Source organism: Protopterus annectens, chromosome 9.part0 (genome assembly GCF_019279795.1).
Source record: "Protopterus annectens isolate FY-2018-M chromosome 9.part0, PAN1.0, whole genome shotgun sequence".
NCBI classification, from domain to species: Eukaryota; Metazoa; Chordata; order Ceratodontiformes; family Protopteridae; genus Protopterus; species Protopterus annectens.
Window position 1 is genome coordinate 699,659,182 of NC_056743.1, and position 21,455 is coordinate 699,680,636.

General features: G+C 41.0%; 1 protein-coding gene across 1 annotated transcript in view; it reads left to right on the top strand.

Moving 5' to 3' along the window:
* Positions 1-20,978, top strand: part of LOC122810574 (class I histocompatibility antigen, F10 alpha chain-like) — a 597,999-nt gene extending 577,021 nt beyond the window's left edge. The window contains exon 5 of the mRNA XM_044082153.1: positions 20,944-20,978. Coding sequence (XP_043938088.1) covers positions 20,944-20,978 — 35 coding nt within the window. The remainder of the gene's footprint in view (positions 1-20,943) is intronic.
* Positions 20,979-21,455: the final 477 nt, after the last annotated feature.

Below are 21,455 nucleotides of genomic sequence, written 5' to 3' on the forward strand. Positions count from 1 at the left end.
TCCCTTTACATTCATTCCTACTGTTATATGATATATTTATTTTAGCACAGTGATTCTATATCTGAGTCATGGCTTAGTGGTAAGTCATGCAGACTATAGTTGCCAAGGTCCTGGGTTCGGGACTCACAGTGGGGTTTTATTTTTCTTTTCAAATGAGTACAGGACCTGTCAATCAAAGTGACTAAGGCACATTTAAGCAGTTGTAACCGGGTTAGCGCTGGTTTGCGCGGAGCTCACGCATGCGCACTGGCGGTTAGCTCCAGCTGGCGCACACCTGCTTACAACCGCTTAACGGTGCTTACTCTGGCGCACACCTGCGCTATTTTCTTTGAAAGAAAAGAAAACGGGGAGACAGGAAAGTGGTGAAAAAGGGGTCACAAAAAGGGTAAGACAGTAGGGAAACAAGCTTGGGATGTGCAGGAGGGATGTAGGTAAGGCCCATAGCTGCCCATTTCTTCAGCATCAACAGCTGTGCATATGTATGTAATTTGGTGTGACATTTGAAACCTTCCACCCCTGAGAGAGGTGTCAGGACAACAACAATACCTGTTGTACAGCCAATTGGAATTGATGGGTTCCATGTCCAGTAGACATGTGTGCGGAATGGGCAGCTATGTATGGGGCGTAATTTTTTTGTGGGTACAGAGTGCCCTTTTTTTTTTTCAGGTGAGAGTGGTATGTCAGGTGAAGGTAGTTGGTACAGCTGGGGAGGTAGGTTGGGTAGGTTAACAGACAAGACAAACAAGACGCATACAGGGGCGGTGTATGACACGTGTGGGGGGTTTACACAAATGACGGGGACGGAGGTTTGGATGTCCAGAGCCCATGAGCCCACAGATGGCAACAGTGGAACTGATATCCCCACCCATAGGCAGTTGCCACTGTTCCTTCACAGCCCAGGACGGGGCTGTGCTGGGGGCTGTGTAGGCGGGGCAACGGGCATGCCCGTTAGTTGTGCCACCCGTGCCTCGAGCTGGCGTAGGGGCTCGAGGACGGAGTCCCGAATCTCCCTACGCACCACAGTCCGGACGCTACGGAGGGTGAGTGGTGGATCTCCTCCGGCCACACTTGCAGAGGGGGGGCAAGCCCCATCCCCTGCAGCGCTTCCACCCACAGGTGGCACAGGGCCACCGGAGGAGGGTCCGGACTGGGCACTAGTGCCAGGTGCACTCGCCAGCTGAGGTGGGAGAGGTGGGTCCGCTGGAACCCGCCTTCCCTGTCGTTCTATGTTTTGCATTATGTCATGACAGTTTGTGTTAGTGACATATAAATACCATTCACAGTTAGTTGTAACAGCATGCATTAGTATTCCCAATAACCAAACACCCAGTTATTCACACCATTGAACAGCGTACATAGCACATGCATAATTTGAACAGTAATACACAGTCCAACGACATGCAGGGTTGATTGATGGCAACAGGCCATCAGGTGTGGATGTATGAACGGGGCAGATGCATCAACAGACATGCAATTATATATGACCCAACAGGACAGACGTCCAGGGGTGGTAATTGTGATTGCACATACCATTTTCCCGTGGAATGGGTTGTAGATGGTTGATGGGTGGGGTAAAGCAAACATAATATTAACACCTTCAAATACCACTACATATGCTGTACATTTCTAATAGCTACGGTTATATACACAGTACTGTTCTAACTACAGTGTCCTATATGTTAACTATTTAACCTTGCAGATGGGACTGGGAGAAACATATCCATATTTTGGTGTTCACATTCCACATGCAACAACACTTTGAACAGATGTGTCTGTTTGGTTCTGAGTCTCACATGCATTTAATTATGTCCTGTCTGCAGTATCGTTTATTCTGGGGTTATTACTACTGTAGTGCTGTATTGCTGACACTTTCTGACACTCTCTCACCTGCTTTCATGTTACTATTCAGACTGGTACTTCTAAGCTTTATTGACATGTTTAAACAGTAGTTATTACAGTTAATTCCAGCACTCTCACTTCTGTCATGTCTCCATATTTCCACAGGGATATATTTCACACATGTGCTTTCATCCTCTTCTGCAGCTATACAATTCCTGCTACTGCAGGTTGTGTACTATTTTCTTACAGGCAGGGCGATTTTATTTCAATATATGTGTTGGTCAGTCTCATTAGTTTCAACTTACAGGCTGGGGACTGTTGTGATCAGGCAATCCTTGCATACACTTTCACACTGTGACCTGCAGATCTGATTCCTTCATGGCTACACTGCACTCTTATGCTGGCTGTCATACATTTATATATCTGTACAGTTAATAGTAGTGGCTTACTAACCTGCCTGGTGGCGCAACCGCACCAGCCTATCAGCATAGGCTCTGCGGTTCGCAGAACGGACACCTGCAGCTGTAATATAAAAGAAGTAATATTGGAATACACATCTCCATGATTTCAGGTAGTTTAACTTTCTACAAACACATTTTATTGATACTTACTCAGTGGTGGGGCATTGGGTGATTGCCGGGCCTCCTGGATCCAACGGTTCAGTAGGTCCTGTTTCCGTCTCTTCAGGTCCGCATGGTGGTGACGGACCTGCTCACCTGTCCTAGGAATTCCTGTGGCACTGGTGAGTTCATGAGCCAACTGGTCCCACGCCTCAGCCTTGTACGCTCCCCAGAGGACCTGGCCCTGCATGAGTTGGGCCTCATGGTTGTGGACTAGGAGCCAGGCCATGTACCTGGACTCCTCAACACCCCACCTCTGCGCTCGAAAGCGACTACCCTCACCTACACCTGACATTCTAACTGCAAGTCTGTTCTACAATCGTTTATGCTGTGTATTCCCGCCTATGGGGCTTATATAGTCCGTTTTTCCCACACATATCTGTGATTGGCCAGTTTGGAATTGTATCAACTTCAGTAAACCTGCATTGTCATGCTGTAGTTTGTATTCATTCCTATATATGTGCTAGTATTGCATTTCTAGGTACTGCTGTCGTGGCTTAGTGGTTCTGTACCTTGACTATGGTGTATAGTATCCTGGACTCGAACCTGACCTCTACTTTTTATTTTCCATGACAGTCTAGACATGTTGGGGGGTGTGTCTGTGTATAGGCATTTTGGATACGGCTTGCCCACGTTTGCGCGGTGCGTAGCTCCGCGCATACAGGGTACGCTGGTTTTACACTCATTTGGCTATTGGCACACATTGGCCGCTTAGCTCAATTATGGGCACGTAGATTTAGCGTGGTAAACCACTGCTCGGCTACAGGCACTAATTTTGCACCAGTCAAACCAATGCTTATCTATGGGCACATAGCCTCACTCTGTTGAACTGTAGCTCAGCTATGGGCACAGCTGGCAGTTTGTATTCATTTCTTAGCTCACATTTATTCAATATAAATAGGCTATTACATTGCATTTTACATATGTTCTGGTTGTATGTGTACATATATGTGTCAGGGACTTGTTTTCTGCTTATTTTGCAAAAAAAAATTGTGATGTGGGGGCTCGAACCATGGATGCCTGCTCTGCAGCCGGCATCTCTACCGCTACGCTATTGCTTCCTGGCTTATTTTGCATATGTAGTTCTTATATGCTTTCCCATTGACTGCTAACTGTAGCTGCGCTACGGGCACGCCCGCGCACACGAGCGCATTCACGGTTAAACATTGTTACTGTTTAAAAAAATATGACATGTTCATTTAGATTGATTTATGTTTAATGATCTGTAGGGGCATGTGTTGTGTTGTGTTTATTCACATTTCCGTGGACTGTGTTGTGGGTGTGTACTGGGGGCACTTTTAACCTTCTGGGGTGTGTCTGCTTGCAGGGCTGTGCCTACAGACACGCCCCCTACTGTCTTACACGGCCGTGTTCGACTTAGGAGTGATTCAGCATGCTCTCATGAATATGCAGAGCATGCTGACATCACTCAGTTTAACTGCAGCCTCCGTGTAAGAGTTATAACTCTTACACGGAGGCTTCGTGAATCCTGGGGTATGTCTAATTCAGAGACCTGATAAAGCCATACTGAGCAACACCCCATTAGCAGCTCATTATCAGGACTGTGAATCAGACACTGAATTTTTATACCTAGCTGTGCTAGTGTTCCCACTAGCAGCTCATACAGTGCAGTCACAGAGGCACCTTCCAACAGATATGCACACACACACGCACACACACGCACACATTTTCCTGCAAATGGCCAATCCGACCTATAGCTGGGAATAGCTGAGCTACTCCTCAGAACAGCTTACAGGCTCAGCCAAAGCACCTGTGGGCATCCAATATACTAGCTGATTGTGAATAAACAAGGGAATTAACAGTTGCAAGACTCCCTATTGAAATGACACTCAGTTAATCAAGCAATTAAATAAAAACCTCCAGTTACATTCTAAATTTAACCCATTGGGAAACAGTGTATTAAATCTCAATATATACAAAGATTCTTTGTACAACAGATTATTTTAATATAAGGACACTGTCATGTTGACCAATATTAATTGTTTCTAAAACTGTTCCTTGTAAACTCTCAACTTCCCATTGTGAAAATTCTTAAAATGTTCAGCTATACAATTTTTCCTTTTACCTTTAACAATGTCTTATATGTGTTCTAAAAGTGTAACCATAAATGATCTCTTGCTTTCCCACACATAAAACCTATAACAGGGAAATTTTAGGACATGTATAATACCCTTAGTTTCACATCCATATATTCCTTGTACCACAAATCTTATCCCATTCATTTTCGGGAAGCTCCTAACTATATACTTACAACCTCTGCAGCTCCCACAGGGTGTAATTCATATTTGTACCATGTCCAAGGAGAAACAAATTTACCATGAACCAAAAAATCCTTAATACTTTTTCCCCTCTTATAGGAAATCATAGGAACTCGCCATAACCATTCAGAAATTGATTGAATGTCAACAGTTTAATGAGGGAAAGTATTTATGGCAGGTGGGTGTTTTTAAAATGTACTCATTGAAGGCTTTGTCAGCTGAGACATTAGAAACAATAAAAAGTTTGCTGTGGATTTCTGGCTGGTTGTTTTTTTTTGTTTATGATTCTGTTATAGGGAAACGAGTTTGACACTACAGCCTAATTATGGAAAGCTACATGGACAGATAAACCTTCATCCTGGATAGTGGTCAAACTCTCCAAAATCTGTATGCATTTAGGCACACAGGATCTACTTCTGACAAAACGTTACTGTATTAGATCAGAGAGAAGGAAATGTATGTCTGTCTGAATAAGTTCCTTGATGATTCTGTCCATCATTTTGCACAGTATACTTGTGAGGCTAATAATTCTGAAATTGTTGGGGTCTATAACAGGACCTCTCCAGTGTACTGAGACCACTTTATCCTGCTTCTAGATCTCAGGGATGTAGTCAGTCTTTCATGTTCCATTAACAGGAATTTTACCAGGCTACTCTGAATTTCATAAATCAGGCATCCTATAATCACATCTGGCCCCATGGAACTGGTGTTGACTGTGCTGAGAATATGGTGTTAAGGCAAAAACTGTTAAATAAATACTTCAGTCTCTTGACAGTACAAAGTACAACTGTTTTATTAAAATAGCAAAACACACATGTGGAGACAGTACTCAGAAAGTCATGTCTCCCTGAAAAAGGAAAGCCAAGCAGTTATATAGTGTTTATTATCAAAAGTAATACATTTTATCTTTGAAACCACTAGTAACATCCAATAGAAATATAACAAAATATATTTCAGGCATCAGACCACTACCATATATCCAATAGGAAAATGTCAAGTTTAGTAAAAAAAAAATACATTTCATTCTTGTTAAGTACATTTTATCCTAATAAGGAAATGGTGCCTCAGGTAGAGGGAGACAGTGCTCTGGAAGCTTCTTTCCAGTACTTTTCCATAACATCAGAATATTTTTGTAATCGCTTGCACTATCCTGCAAGCACACATACATTTTAACCCTTTACAGTCCCCCCTTTGATGCTGAGAAAGCATCACACCAAAACTACTTTTCAGATACCAAAGATATTGTCATATATTTTAACAAATCCTTTAAGGACCATCATTTTACTTTTAATTTTCACAAAACCTTCATTATCACACTTTGCAAATCGCACATTTGTAAAATTGTCAACATACAAGTTTTGCAAGGTAACATTAGAATGAGGTGCAATAAGTTTTGTTATTAAAGTCTTGCATAAAAACAAAAGCAAAAATAGAGTCATAATAATAATAGCAATAAGAATAATAAACTTAAAAATACCACCACCTCATCCAGAAAATAAGTTAGTGAGCTAACAGGCTCCTTGGTGACAGATAGCTCAACCACTTTTTGGATGATTTTCAAGTGCCTACCTATGGCGTGCTCGTTATCAGGAATAAAAGTATAGCATTCCTCATATACGAACACGCAAATACCCCCCCCTTCAAAACAAACACAAAGTCAATCGCCATTCGGTTCTGCAACACCACAGTACGCATACCACTCAGTTCTACAGTTATTTGACTTGCAGACTCAAAGGTCGACTGAGTATTTTTAACAACTTAGATAACTTTTGGAGCTTACATATTCCTTTTGGAGCTCCATAAGCAGGAAATATACCAGCCCAGGAAATAACATCATCATCCAGGTCCATATGAGAAAGTCCTTTAAAGGCTGTTTGTTCTGAATCATGATGGTAAATCCTAGATGCTTCACTTTTACTAATTGGATTTTTTACAGTCTGTGTCTCTTGGACATTTCAGATCTTTCCACTGGGGAAATCAGTTGTGTGTCAAATAGCTGGAACAACAAATCTAACAAAACAGGTGCCAACCAATTGTTTCTGAGCCATCTGTAGGCCTTTTTCCCACAAACAAAATAATAACCTTGTTCTAATGAATGTGCATATGGCATGGAATCTTCGTTATTTATTGTTGGGTGCCTAAATGAGCTTAAACTATTCACAATTTCATAAATAGGATCATCATCAGTTACATTCTCTGAAGGCCCCCAACATATTGTTCCTTTGGTTTTAATTCTGCATGGCTTGCTAATCAATGTGATATTACATCTACTATATCCCACAGTTCAGGTAGCATTGTGCTGCAAACAAAAAAATCCCTCAAAGTTATACTGCAGTGGGAGGGCTATAGGTTTATTTGTCATTTTTATCATTCCTCCCCTTTTTAGTACTGCCTGTTGAGTCTCTGAAATATTCAAAGGAAATACTTTGAATGGAATACCAATATGTGCAGTTGGTATAGCAGCACATACCCAACAGCTACTCACATTAAAAGAAGTTGCATAGGCTGGAAGAATGGCATCAAAAATATTAAAAGTAGGATGCCAGTCTGAAGTTTGTCTTGCTGTTTCTGTTATTGATAATTGCATTGCATTTTCTTACTAACAAGTTGAATAATACTTACAGTTTCTACAGAAGTCAAGAAGTGCAGTTGTTGTGTCTTTCGGCTTTTCCTGGTTAGAGGCCGCCACAGCGGAACTCTGGTCCGCTAATGATTGGCAGTAGATTTTTATGTGCTGAGTTGCCAGCCCTGACACACAACCTTCAACGAAGGTACACCCATTCACTCATGTCTCCATACAGAAGATGCTCTAGCTGAGAATCGAACAGGACAACGTCTTACTATGAGGCGACAATGCTACCGCAGCACCACCACCGCAGTTGAAGTCCAAGAAGTGCAGTAACAGAACAAAAATAACAATTTCAGTCATCAGAGCAACGACCAGGCAGGAAGAGTGAGCTGGGTGTGGTCGGAATGGATTCTCACAGATGTCCAAGTACAAGTGTGGCTTGTAACAGCTGGTTCGCTGCTGCTGCTCTTTTTGAATGCTAAATAAATTGCCTAACGGCTGCAGATACTGAGCCCTAGGAATGGCGCTTGGTTGCCTGACTCAAGGGGAAATGTCCATTCCCTCTGATCTTATAGCATTAGTTGTCAGATTTTCTTTCCAACTCTCTGGTTTTTAGTCTGGTATGGGAAGAAACTGGTTTGTCGTCTGACAAGGCCTCAGCAGGGGAGTTGAAAGAAAGTGGCTCTTACCTTTGGCCATATGCAAATCTGCCAAGAGAGAAAGCAAACAAAGAAAAACTATGCGGTTGTGATCTGATTATTCAGAAAAATGCACTTGACAGAAAGCTGTCAGTGGGTCCAGCAGAGTGCTTTTTTGAAGAAGAAGCTCCCAAAAGTCCGAGAAATCTGAGACATGCACGGCACCATCTGTTAAGGCAAAAACTGTTCAGTAAATACTTCAGTCTCTTGGCAGTATAAAGTACAACTGTTTTATTAAAATAGCAAAACACACATGAGGGGGACAGTATTCAAAAACTCCTGTCTCCCTGAACAGAAAAAGCCAAGCAGTTATGTAATGTTTCTTATAAAAAGTGATACATTTTATCTGTGAAACTACTAGTAACATCCAATAAAAATATAACAAAACAGCACATTTCAGGCATCAGACCACTACCATATATCCAATAGGAAAATGTCAAGTTTAGTAAAAAAATACATTTCATTCTAGTTATGTACATTTTATCCTAATAAAAAAGGGTCTGTATCATAACCATAAAAGCCCATTTCAGCGAATACATAAACGTCGACACATATTGCGCGAACCAAGAATACATTGAATGCCCTAAACCGCGAAATTCAAAATCTCAAATAGGCATAGTTGGCCCTTCTGCGGTACAGTTCCGTAAGGTAAGTGTGCAATAGTTACGGACCTTAGGGTTAGGGTGTGGGTTAAGGTAAGTGCAAAGATAGTAATGTGTGTAAGGTTTAGTGTAGGGTTAGAAGTAGGGTTTTGTTAAGTGTGTGTGGATTATTTATTTTGTTTGGGTATAGCTCATTAAGGTAAGTGTGCGATAGTTACGGACCTTAGGGTTAAGGTGCGGGTTAAGGTAAGTGCATAGATAGTAATGTGTGTAAGGTTTAGTGTATGTGGTTTATTTATTTTGTTTGGGTGGGTAGTATGTAGTGAGCAGTGGGGTTCGACAACTATGCCGATTCGAGATTTTGAATTTCGCAGTTTAGGGCGTTCGATGTATTCGCGGTTCGCTCAATATGTGTTGACGTTTACATATTCTCTGAAACGAGCTTTCAAAGTTATAATATAGACTCATAAAAAAAAAATTCCTTTTTGCTACATGGCTAACAAAAAACGGTGCCACAGTTAGAAGAAAACAAAGCTCTGAAAGCTTCTTTCCAGTACTTTTCCATAATTTCAGGCTACTTTTGTAATAATGTGCACTATCCTGCAAGCGCACATATATTTTAATCCTTTACAAGGAGTAACCACTTGGGATGTAATTTGGGGTGGGATTATGTTGCAGGAGGAAAAAATGGATGAGTTTCCTCTTTATGGCGTAAAATTTTCTCCATACCTTGTATGGTACTGTGTTAGTTGTATTCATTGGCTGTGTTATGGTGGAACTGTTATGTTCCAGCTCACTACATTCTTATTTCTCCCCAGTCACTCTTTAGATGTGACTGTGAAATGCCTTATTATCATTGTGTGTGTTGATGTCATGTCATTGGCATTGAGCTACTAGTCTTCTAATGTGAATTATGACTTGTTGCTGTAGCTTTGTGGTACCACAGCAAATGTTAGTCTATCTCACTCTAGTTCTATCACTAGCAGTTAGTGCAGTAGCCGTCACTGCTCTGTGCCCTACAAGATTATGGCAGAGTTGATTACTTACTGCAGTCACCATTCTTCCAGGTGTTGAATCTACATGATTTGGTTTAACAGCATCATTAGGGTTCCAGTGGTTATTCATTGACTAAATAATGTCTCAGACCCTTTCTCACCATGACATGACCAAAAACCATAAATGATGCTAAGTCCTTTGGCTTCATCATCATCGATTATGCTGTTAACCCTTTATATTTTCCTCCAACATCTGTGCACCTGCTGTCAGTGACTATTGTATACTGCAAATCCTTTATAAAACCTCAGATTCTGATACAGTAAAATAAATATGACCCTCCCAGCTTTGGTCTTCTTGGGGACATGTGCTTCTCATCCTTTTCATCCCCAGCAGAAACGTGTCATAAATAGTCCCTAAATATAGATGGGAAGAGGGACCCAGCTTCTACCTGGTGGCATCAGGAAGTAGCCCACTAGAGTGGGATCCTCTTATTGCTTGGGTTTCAATGATATGTTCTGATATGGATGATGAGTCTGAGTCTGTGCCATTTCCCCCACTTTCCAAGACATTTGAGTACATAAAATCAAACAATTAGTTTAAAGTTCATAGGTTCACAGGTGTGTACTAGGCTAATGGCCCTGGAGCCTTTACAAGCCTAGCCCATAGGATTACCCTGGCATCGTGCCACCCAACCTTAGTTCCCAGTGCTTCTGTCGAGTAGAGCCACTGGAGTGATCCCCAGGGTGAATTTTCTGTTTCCCATCCACTCATCAAGATTTCTCTTGAAGAGGGCCAGTGAGGTGCTGTGTTTGATGTGTATGGGAAGTCTATTCCATAGCATGGGCAGTCTCTGGGTTATGAACCTGCCCCTCCAGCACGTTCTGTTAATTGTGGTAATGAGGTTGAGGTCTCTGGAGCATGTGGGGAGGAGGGATTGGGATTTCTTTAGATGTCGCATTTCTAACAGAGCTTGGCCAGACATGGATTTGTAAGTCAACCAGAGATCGCTTCTAAGTAGGCGACATGACACAGAGAATAGTTGGAGTCTTTTGAGTCTGTCTGTATAGGACAAGTGTTAAAGGCCTATGATCCTCTTTGTGAGGTAGTTTTGTGGCCTCTCCAGTTGTTGTAGGTATCTAGTGAGGTAATTGCCAAATGGAGAAGTGTACTCAATGACTGGCCTAATGAGAAAAGAGTAGAGGGAGACAATGACCTCTTTCTTCCTGGATGCAAAGCCCTTAGTAATCAGATGTGCTACATAGAAGGACTTTCTGACACAGTGGCAGTGTGATGGTCAAAAGAGGGGTTGCTGTCAACCTGTGTTCCCAAATCTCTTATAACATCTTCTGGGTTCAGTGGACTACCATCAATGTGGTAATTCATGGGAACTGTTTTTTTCCCAAAGGGGATGACGACACATATTTTGGCATTGAGCTTAAGGCCATGGTTCTGACACCAGTCGTTGGTCTCAGTGAGGCCTTTCTGTAGGATGTCAACATCACTTGGGGAGTTAGTAATAGCTCCCAACTTGCAATTGTTTGCGAACTTTGTCATCCAGAGTCCCTTTGTGTTGGCCTGGACTTCTGTGAAGTAGATACCAAACAGGAAAATACCCAGGACCAATCCCTGTGGGACTCCACTCATGACTGGTTGGCAGGCTGACTTGGAGTCAGCTACTTTCACACTGTGGGTTCTATCTGTGAGCCACTTTGCAACCCACCTAGTAATATAGGGTTTGATGCCTAGCTTAGTGAGTTTTTCTATAATTCCCTAGTGGGGAAGGGTATCAAAGGCCTTGGCCACATCAGGGTAGGCTGTATGAACCATCCACAGCTCTGGTGGCTGACTCAAAGAAGTCGACCAAGTTGACCAGGCATGATCTACCCTTCACAAAGCCAAACTGTGTAGGATCCAGAGTTTGGAGATTCCCTATAGCCTTGTTTATTAGGTCCATGATGATGCGTTCCATAGCTTTGCATATCAGACTTGTCAGGCTAGTGGGGCAATAGTTCCCAGGGTCTGTAGTCACTCCTCCTTTGTGGCGAGGGATGACTATAGCAGTGCGCCATTTGGTAGGGACAAAGCCTGAGATGAGGCTGTGATTGAGCAGGGCACACAGGTGAGGTGCCAGTTCACTCTGTAGTTCATGTAGAACACAGCCAGGGATATTGTCAGGTCCCATAGAAAATGTATTCTTGGCCTTGGATAGTGCTGTTTTAACCTGTGCAGCAGTAATACTGGGTGCCTTATAATCTACTATTATTGTGACTGGTCCTTTGGGGGGGGGTAAAGTTGGCACTGAATCTGTCAGCCAGTATATTGGCAATATCTGTTGGCTCGGTATAGGAGGTACCATTGTGCAGTAGCTCAGAGCAAAGCTGGGTATTGCCTTGGAGATTCTTTACATAACTATAGAAGGCCTTGTGGTTGTCTTTACTATCTTCTGCAATTCTGTTTTCATAGCTAGCTTTAGAGGATTTGATGAAGGATCTCAACTTTTTGTTGAGGCTGATAAGGGAGTTTTTCCAGTCTTGGGACGTCACCTTATTCTGCATCAGTTTCCTCCTTCTGTTATAGAGTTTGTTTATGACAGGTGATCATCAGATTGGCTTCCTTATTTTTGGAGGAGAGCATCTTGGTTCTGTTGGGTATGGCGAGATCCATGCATTTGTGTACGTGTTCATACAGTGCATTGGTATATGATTCAACAGTCATGCAACTGTTCTCCATTTGCGTGGGTGCCATGAAGTTAGCCACCTCTGATTTTAGGAGCCCAAAGTTAGCTTTAAAAATTTTTTTTATGATGGTTACATTTGTGGGGGCGGGGGGATGTGGATTACCAAGGTGATTAGTTTGTGGTCTGATCTAACCAGGGAGGAGTTGACTATTGGTGTAGAGTAATGGTCGCCCATGTTAGTAATGACCAGTTCAAGGATGTTGCTATCTCTAGTTAGGGTAAGAACGAGCTGGTCCAGGGCATTGGAATTCATGAATTCCAGGAAACGTTGGGCAAGTGTATTGGTACATTAGTAGTTTTCCCAGTTAATGGAGGGGTAGGTGAAGTCACCCAGTATGAGAGTGTTAGGTTGGACCCTAATATTCTCCAGGGTGCTTTAGGAATGTGGAGTCTGAATCTTGGGACATGGTTAAGGACCTATAACAGGCTACAACCTGAATCGCAGTCTTACCCAATGTTAGCTTTACCTGATATATCTCTGATGCGTTATGTTGGGCTACCAGTCTGGAGGTGTGTGCATACTTTATGAATATGGAAACACCACCACCTTTGGAGCTTCAGTCCAAGTTCTGGGGCTGAAAGGTGTGGAATAAGTTATAGCCTGGTAGTGCAGGGGTGCTTTCTGCTGCCTTGAACTAGGTTTCTGTTACAGCACAAATGTCGATGTTCTCCATTTTAAGGAGTGCTTCTAGACAGTGCATTTTGAGATTTAGACTTATAGCATTGAGCAGCATGACCCTCGTATTGCATTTGTTTGTAACTGTTACAGTGGTAATTTGGTCTTTGGAACACCACCTAAAAAAGGTGCTATAGGGGTGGCAAGAGCCTTGGCCAATATCCGGAAGCCCGGGGTGAAAGATGCAGGCAATCTCTGGCAAAGAATCAATGTCTGTCAATCATGTCATCCCAGGCAGCAGATACTGGATCCCCTTAGAATGACACCAGAAACTTAGACAGTTGTTGAAATCAATAATTTTCTGCTTGTACTGTGGTATTATTCTGGGTGATGGTAGGATGCTGCTCAGGGCTAGGGTTATAGCCACCTGGGATACATAATCCGAGAGCTCCTCCATGTCTTTTTTCATGTAGTCCAGGGAGGTACATCTCAGGTCATTCACACCCACATGTACAATGACAGAGTCATATTTGTACCTTCTGTAGAGTGACCTGAGTGCGTGCGTTATGTGGCGGATCCTGGCACCTGACAGGCAGCTGACAGTTACTTTCTCCTTATTCAACCTAGTGAGTTATGACTAGTGTGCTGGGAATGCTGTTTTGCCTTAGGAGCTTTGGTTGAGTGGCACACTGTTTAGGAGAGTTATGTGTTTTTCTGTTGTGTTAGCTTGGCCAATAGAAAACCCTAAAATGCTCAAGAAGACATTCTTGAATTTAGCAGCACAAATATGCATCAAAATGTCCTATTCGAATGATCTTGTAAGCAGAAAATTCACAGCTATGGGTTTTCTATGAAAATGTGTTCATATTTTTTCAGCTACCCATTAGGATATACTGCCACATCATAACCACCTTCTGTACAGTCAACATACTTTTTGGTGTTTTTTTCTCCTCTCTGTTTTGATCTACATGTTACACTGCACCTATGCATATGACTTTGGCAGATTCACTGGGATAAAACCCTACTTACAACCTACTTACCTATGTTCACTTAGTATATTGGGCACCTATTGAAATTTGTTGGGGTGGAATGGAGGAGTGACATGGCATTGCCAGAACACCTCTCTTTGAATGAGGCTCTTGACTGAGGTACATGGTCTCTTGGTAGTGTACCCGGCGGAGACTGCAGACCACATGGGAGTGCTGGCTCCTTGGAGAATAAGGGTAGTCATTACATGTTATATCACTTTTGAAATAAAGTAAATGCCCTCACTGACATATTGCAAGCTGAATCCTGGAGCAAGTTACCGGGCTTGTGCCATAGGATTAGGGATGATAAAAAAAAGATGGTTGTCTAAATATTGATCCTCTGTCTGTCAGCTCTCACCCTGTTGAAAGAGGAATAGATAGGCTAATTGGCCAAGAGGGAGTCCTAGTCATACCTCAGTGTGAGGAGAAACAGTTGCAAAAAAATATATATATTACTAATAATGATTCAGAGGAGAGTTCCTGTGTAAAGTACTTGATCAAAACTGTGTACCTTTATGTCATCTACTGTACTTAACATACAACCAACACTGCATGCAGAGCAGCAGGGTCTAGTATCAGTACACACTGAAGTAACTGTTTATGCATTACTGCATTTAATAAGACCTTAAGATTAACGTTATGGTTGCCTGTTTTACAGGGCCCCTGTTTTCCTAAACCAGAGGTATAAGGCAATATCAAGGAGTCATGTGAGACATACTGAAATAGCTCAGCATGGTATAATTTTAAACTCTAAGGAGCCTAGTTCAGTCTTGGGTCTTGGCAATGAATTCTTCATCTTGCAGTTAGTTCATATGAGTAAGGCTGTAAGCTGTTAGGGAGCTGATTTCTATAATCCAGGGTTTGATTCCCTCAGCTTCCATTTGTCTACTCTGTGATTCTGAGGAAGTCATTTAACCAGACAGTACTTTGATGAAATTGAGAAACTGTGCTACGCTTCTTAGTGGTCTCCTGGACCACATGACCAGTAACTACCAGTTAACCAGAATCTTAGAGCTATGAACAAATGATACCACTGTATTAAAAGACATCTTAAACAAATAAATGGAACTTTGTCTTTTGGGGCCTTCACAAGAGCTGAGTGGGTTAATACACTATACAAAAGAACTGTCAACAGTATTGCTGATGGCATCTCAGGACCTCTAGTAATCCATGGCAGCAGTACTACAAGCCAGTTAAGAGAAATCTTCACAGAGACTTCAGCTGCAGTCTTGACTTCCTTCTCAGATATCATCAGTTTACAACAGAATCCTTGGGACACCACATTTGAACTCCTAGAAGTCCACATCACTATAAAGAAGACTAATTCCCACTTCATAGCTGGCTGTAGACCACCCTGTGTGTCCTCTTCTGAGTACAAGAGCTGTCTTAACACATTAGATGAAATTCCTATTAAATACAACACCTTTCTGTGTGGGTCCATCAACTACCAATAAACTGGCTGACCTACACTGCCAGTGGCTGGCATAGACAGCACTTCCTTAACATTACAAATGCTTTATTTTACAAATAGTTAACCACATTCCTAGGGGATCCAGTACCTTTGATCTAGTCCTCACAAATATGACCACTTCCTGCACATCTCAGTATGTATCATCATGCCTTGTTAAATCAGTACTTCCCCTGTAAATATCTTTGTTTAGGGACTTCTCAAAAGCAAACTTTATTCAGTTACTTGAGCATCTAAATGCACCCTGTTGTAATCCTCCTCCAAAGGATCCCTTTGCTAAAACTGCTACCTGTGCCTCTGATTTCCACTCTCACATAAATAGTTGTACTGCTAAGGCAGTCCCTAGTTGCACCAAATATAATGAGAAATTAAAAAAAAAATTGTGGTGGAATACACAAATAAATAAAGACACCGTGATGAAATGACGAAACTTGAAATGCTGAGTGCCAAAAAGCTGAAAAAAAAGAGACAGAAAACGCAGGAGAAGAGCGAATCTTGAAAATCGCTCATTTCCTTAAAACTCTTTTTTTGCATATGGGGCAAGCCCTCCTCAAGTTATATATACCAACACCAAGATTGCCAAACCTCAGAGAAAGGGGAATATTCTGAGAAATGGCATCTTGGACTTGGTATATGTAAGTCTGTTTTTTCGACCATTCTGTCTCTGTATATCTCTGTAGGGGGTCCTGATATTTCAAATGGTTACCATAAATAAATAAATTATATAAAAATTGAAAGAAACTCCTTAATGCCTATAAGAGGTTTCTTTCTAAGTATTTTAAGAGCACACTTGAGAAAGCTAACAATGAGGTTAAAGGAACCATTAGGAAGTTCAAAGCTGAGTATGAATTTAATATAGCCACTTAAACCAAAAATGACTACAAATCTTTCTTTAACTATGTCAGGAAGGTAAGAATGAACACCCAACAATGTTCGGTGCTAGTCCACATTAATAATATACAGTCTAACCCAATGGAAATAGCTAATATCCTACCTAACAAATTAGGGCATATTTGAATGTGCACAGTTATAGCTATTCCATAGGTTTCACAATCCAAGCCACCCCCTTTAATTAATATGGAAAAAGTTCTCCCAGCCCTCTCAAAAATTAAGAATGTCTCATCCATAGGCCCTGATAACATACATGTTGTGCTGTGGACAGCTAACTGGTTGTGTGACAGAACCCATGTGGTTAGAGTTTCAGGTGCCACTTCTGAAAGCAAAACTGTTACCAGTGGCATACCACAGGGATAAGTGTTGGGCTCTTTCTTATTTGGCATATATTTCTCAGACCTTCATGCCAGAACTCCTGGCCTATGATTAAGTTTGCAGATGATTGTAAATTGGGTGTTTTTTATTTGATGTTCCACTGACTCACAATTCCTCCAATGTCGGTTAGATCATGTTAACAGTTGCAACAAGGTCAATGGTCTGAATTTAAATGCAAAAAATGTAGCATAGTTCATTTTGCTAAACAGAATACTTTCACTTACCATATAGGTGGTGAATATCTCCAATTCAATACTGTTGTAAGCATCTAGGCACTCTTATTGGCAATTCCATATCGTCTGATGATCGTGTATCCACAGTAGTTTAGAAAGCCTTATGTCTGGCTCACCCAATTTCCAAAGAAATGTCCACTAGATCCAAAAAAGCTTAATTCATTCCAATTTACTTGTAGCTTATCAGACATCTCATTAAATATATTGTTTCTTTTAGTATGTATTTGTCTTAACATCTCACTCAACTTTAGAGACTTCAGAGATTCATAACTAAATAAACCAGTGGCTCTGAAAATCTTGGTTATTAGGAGAGAATCTATGGAATGTATCATCATGGAACTTCTAAACAATGACATTGGTAATCTCCAAACTCAGAACCATACCCAGTTCGGGTTTGTAAAAGGCAGATCATGTCTCCTAAACCTTTTAGACTTCTTTGAAGCGGTCACCAAAGCCGTAGATGAGGGTAAGGTGGTTCACACAGCCTATCTAGATCTTACCAGGGCTTTCAACACCATCCCCCACTCTGGAATTATAGATAAACTCACTGAACTAGGTATAAATGCCTATGTCACAAGATGGATTGCCAACTGGCTCACTGACAGAACTCACACTGTGAAAGTAGCAGACTCCAAATCCAACTTCAGACCAGTGACAAGTGGAGTACCACAGGGTTCAGTCCTGGGTCCTCTCCTGTTTGGTATCTACTTCTCTGAAGTACAGGCAAACACAGAAGGTCTTTGGCTAACAAAGTTTATAGATGACTGCAAACTAGGAGCCATAATCAAAACTCCAAAAGATGTGGACATCCTACAAAAGGGCCTCACTGAGACAGATGCCTGGTGTCAAAGCCATGGCCTCAAGCTCACTGCCAAAAAGTGCATTGTCATCCCTTTTGGTAAAAACTCTGTACCTATGAACTACCACAAAGGTGGTAGTCTATTTAACACTGAAAGTGTGATAAGAGACCTTGGGACACGGGTGGACAGTAGTTTCTCCCTTGATAATCACATTGCCACAATAGTCAGGAAATCCTTCTATGTGGCACACCTCATCACAAAAGGCTTCTCATCCAGGAAAAAAAGAGGTCATTGTTCCCCCTACTCGTCACTCATTAGACCCATTATAGTGTACAACGCCCCTTTTGGTATATACCTCACAAGACATCTACAACAACTGGAAAGGCTGCAGAAATACCTCACAAAGAGGATTACCAGTGTCAAACAGATGCCCTACGCAGACCTTCTAAAAAAACTGCAGCTTTACTCCGTCACATATCGCCTATTCAGTGGTGATCTCTACCTAACACACAAAGCTATGTCAAACCCAGAGCTTTTGGACATGCTCCACTTAAAGAAATACCAATCCCTCTGATCTACGTGGTCTAGGGACCTAAACCTTGTCACCACAATAAACAGAACATGCTGGAGTGATAGATTCCTGTCCCAGAGACTTCCCATACTCTGGAACAAACTACCTATCTATATCAAACAAAGCCCCTCATTAGCACTCTTCAAGAAAAATTTTGATGATTGGATGGGAGATATGACATTCACCCCGGGGATCATTTCTGTGGCTCTGCTCGACAGTCACACAGGAAAATAATTTTCTTGGGTGGCAAAAGCCAGGGTACCTTTTGGCTAGGCTTATATAGGCCCTAGGGCAAATTGCCTAGTACCTACCTATGAACCTATGAATGGAAGCCCTGTCTCTGTGCTACGTTTCTTACAGACTCATGTGGAGACCTGTGTCTAGCCTTTCAACTCATAAAAGATCCAACCCCATTTGACCTCTTATTCCTTTGCAGAATAAATGGTACCTCAAATACCCGGTTAAAGAAACTAAACCATCATCACCATTATCAGATAAGTAAGACAGCTTGGCATGATAGAGTCATATCCCAATGTATCACTCACCTCTGGAACAAACTTCCACTACACGTAAAGTAGAGTAGCACTATTCTCACCTTTAATGTAATCCTAGATAACTGAATGGGCATCCTCAAATTCTTCCCCGATCTGTCTTGTCTTGCACTTCTTGAAGTTAGAGTGAACTTTTCAGTAGAATTCTTTGGCTAGGCTTGTAATGGTGTGCATGCTTATTGCATAGTACTTACCTATGAAATTATATCTTCTTTCGTAGCTTCATAGGGAAAAATCAGAGGAAAATTAGTGCTCCAGCCAGATGTCTGGCATAATACAGTCCTATTTTATTAAATTATGAATTTTGTGCATCAGAGCTATTCAGTGCAATTTATATTTATTTGCTGTATATACTTCATATGTTTCCTAACCAGTTTAACATTTGCCTGTTGGAGTTTTATTTATTTTTGAAAGTGCTTTGTGGTAAAGCCCTAATACTTTGCTTGGGTATCTATATTTGTATTCTACCATTTGAGGCCTTTTATTTCCTGTAGATCCTGTTGTGTTAGTATAACCTGCAGTACGGACATGTTGGTGTAAGTTAGCCCATTAATGTGTGGTACTAACCACAGTAAGAGATCCTCATAATAGGTTTTATAACAGTGCATCTATTTCAGCATTTGGAATAGGCATGTAAAGCTAATCCTATGGCTTTTTTCAAGTGGCTTTTATCTTGGTCATCAGTCTATTTTTAGAGGTTTTTTTGTGTGTTTATCAGTAATTGGTTGTTGCAAACGATCTGGACACTAGAAAGACTGTACCTTTCACAGTACCTTGCATCTGCCTGCTTTCTTTGTGGTCCTGGAAACAGCACTTGCCAGTCCTACTTACATGACCTCATTCAAAAGTTTTTTTTTTGTTTTTTTTTGTTTTTTTAATTTTGGTGGTGCTATAGTGAATATTGGACAGATCTAGTGCCATACATATAGTCTTAAAAATACTCTAATTTGTTTGCACATGTAGTCTATAAACATAGGGATATTTCTTTGTGAAAATAAATAAATAACTTCTCAATTATTTAATTTAAAACTGCAGAAAGTAAAGATGTATGAGTTTAGAGTTTATGTCGTAAAACACAACTGCAATCAAAAGACTTCATATGCAGAAAAATTATGGGTGTGTGATTAAACTGCCAATTCACAGCACTCATATGTATGCTTGTCCCTTTAAAAGAAAAAAAAAACAAATGTGTCTAGGAGGGGTAAAGTAATGTACATTTAATCTGCTTAAGGGTCTTGTAGGCAATAATGGCTTGCACAGTAACTGGCGTCACTCATGACAATAAAAAACATGATAATGACAATAATGCCATTCTTATATTATAGACAGTGAACAAGGGAAAAAAATCAGCATGATTGTTTTTAATAGTTGTATCTAACATGTTACGAGAAGCACTGCTTAACATTTCAGTTTGCTAGCCCTTTGTGTAAACTTGCTATGATAAAAAATTCAATTAGGATAGCGCTGTATGCCATAAAAAAGTTGTCAGCATGGGCAAGTGACCTGTGAATCCATTAATCTGAAAACTCAGGAAAGTTTTCATGACTTCTAGGTTGGGCCATTAAAATATCAATAAAATATTTTGTTCCTGGTTTGCTATCCTTCAACGGAGTGTTTTTTGCCTTAATGAAACTTTCATTTTTACAGATGCCCCCGACATTCCTTGTTGATTTCCTTTGGGGATGCTTTTCCCTAAAGAACTGACAAATGAGGAACTGCCCTTCTTTCTGTGGTCATGTATTTACCATTGTGGTAGGAAGAAGCCCCTTATAATTGCTTGGAATCTAGCCACAGTGCACACAACGTATTAATATGAATTGAGCATCTAAAACATCCTGGATGAGCAGTTCTCCAAGACATGGTGTTATGGCTGAGAGCACTGCATGACTATCTATTTCCTTTACTTGTTTGAAAACAGTGAAATTAATGCATATTTTATAATCTAATTAAGAATAATGTTTTATTATTTAGATTATGCATTTGAACATTTTAAGCAGAAATGTTGACACTTAAATATTCGCTTCATTACATCAATATGTCTAATTTCTAACTGGTCATTTTTTTCAGATGACAAGCACTACACTCCAGCAAACAGTAAGTGAATATTTTGAGCAGAGGAACTATTAATTTGTTGTTTTGTGCTTCAAGGTTGTTAATGGTGTAAATATTTTATTGTTAAACAATCAAAAGTAGAGAATTGTAAAACTTGCAATTGCCTCTGTTAACAGAGATTTGCTTCTAAGTCTCACCTGTCCTGGACTATTGTTACAATATCTCACTTTCTGGTAGGAAATTTTAATTTCACAAGCCTCAATAAATATTTTCCATACTTGGTCAAAGTTAATGCTATCCCCTCCAACTAACTGCAACATATAGTAAAAAGTATTATGTATTGTCCGTTATTATATGTTTGCAGATGACATTGTGATCTGTAGTGAGAGTAGGGAACAGGTGGAGGAGACCCTGGAGAGGTGGAGATATGCTCTAGAGAGAAGAGGAATGAAGGTCAGCAGGACTAAGACAGAATATATGTGTGTGAATGAGAGGGAGGATAGAGGAATGGTGAGGATGCAGGGAGT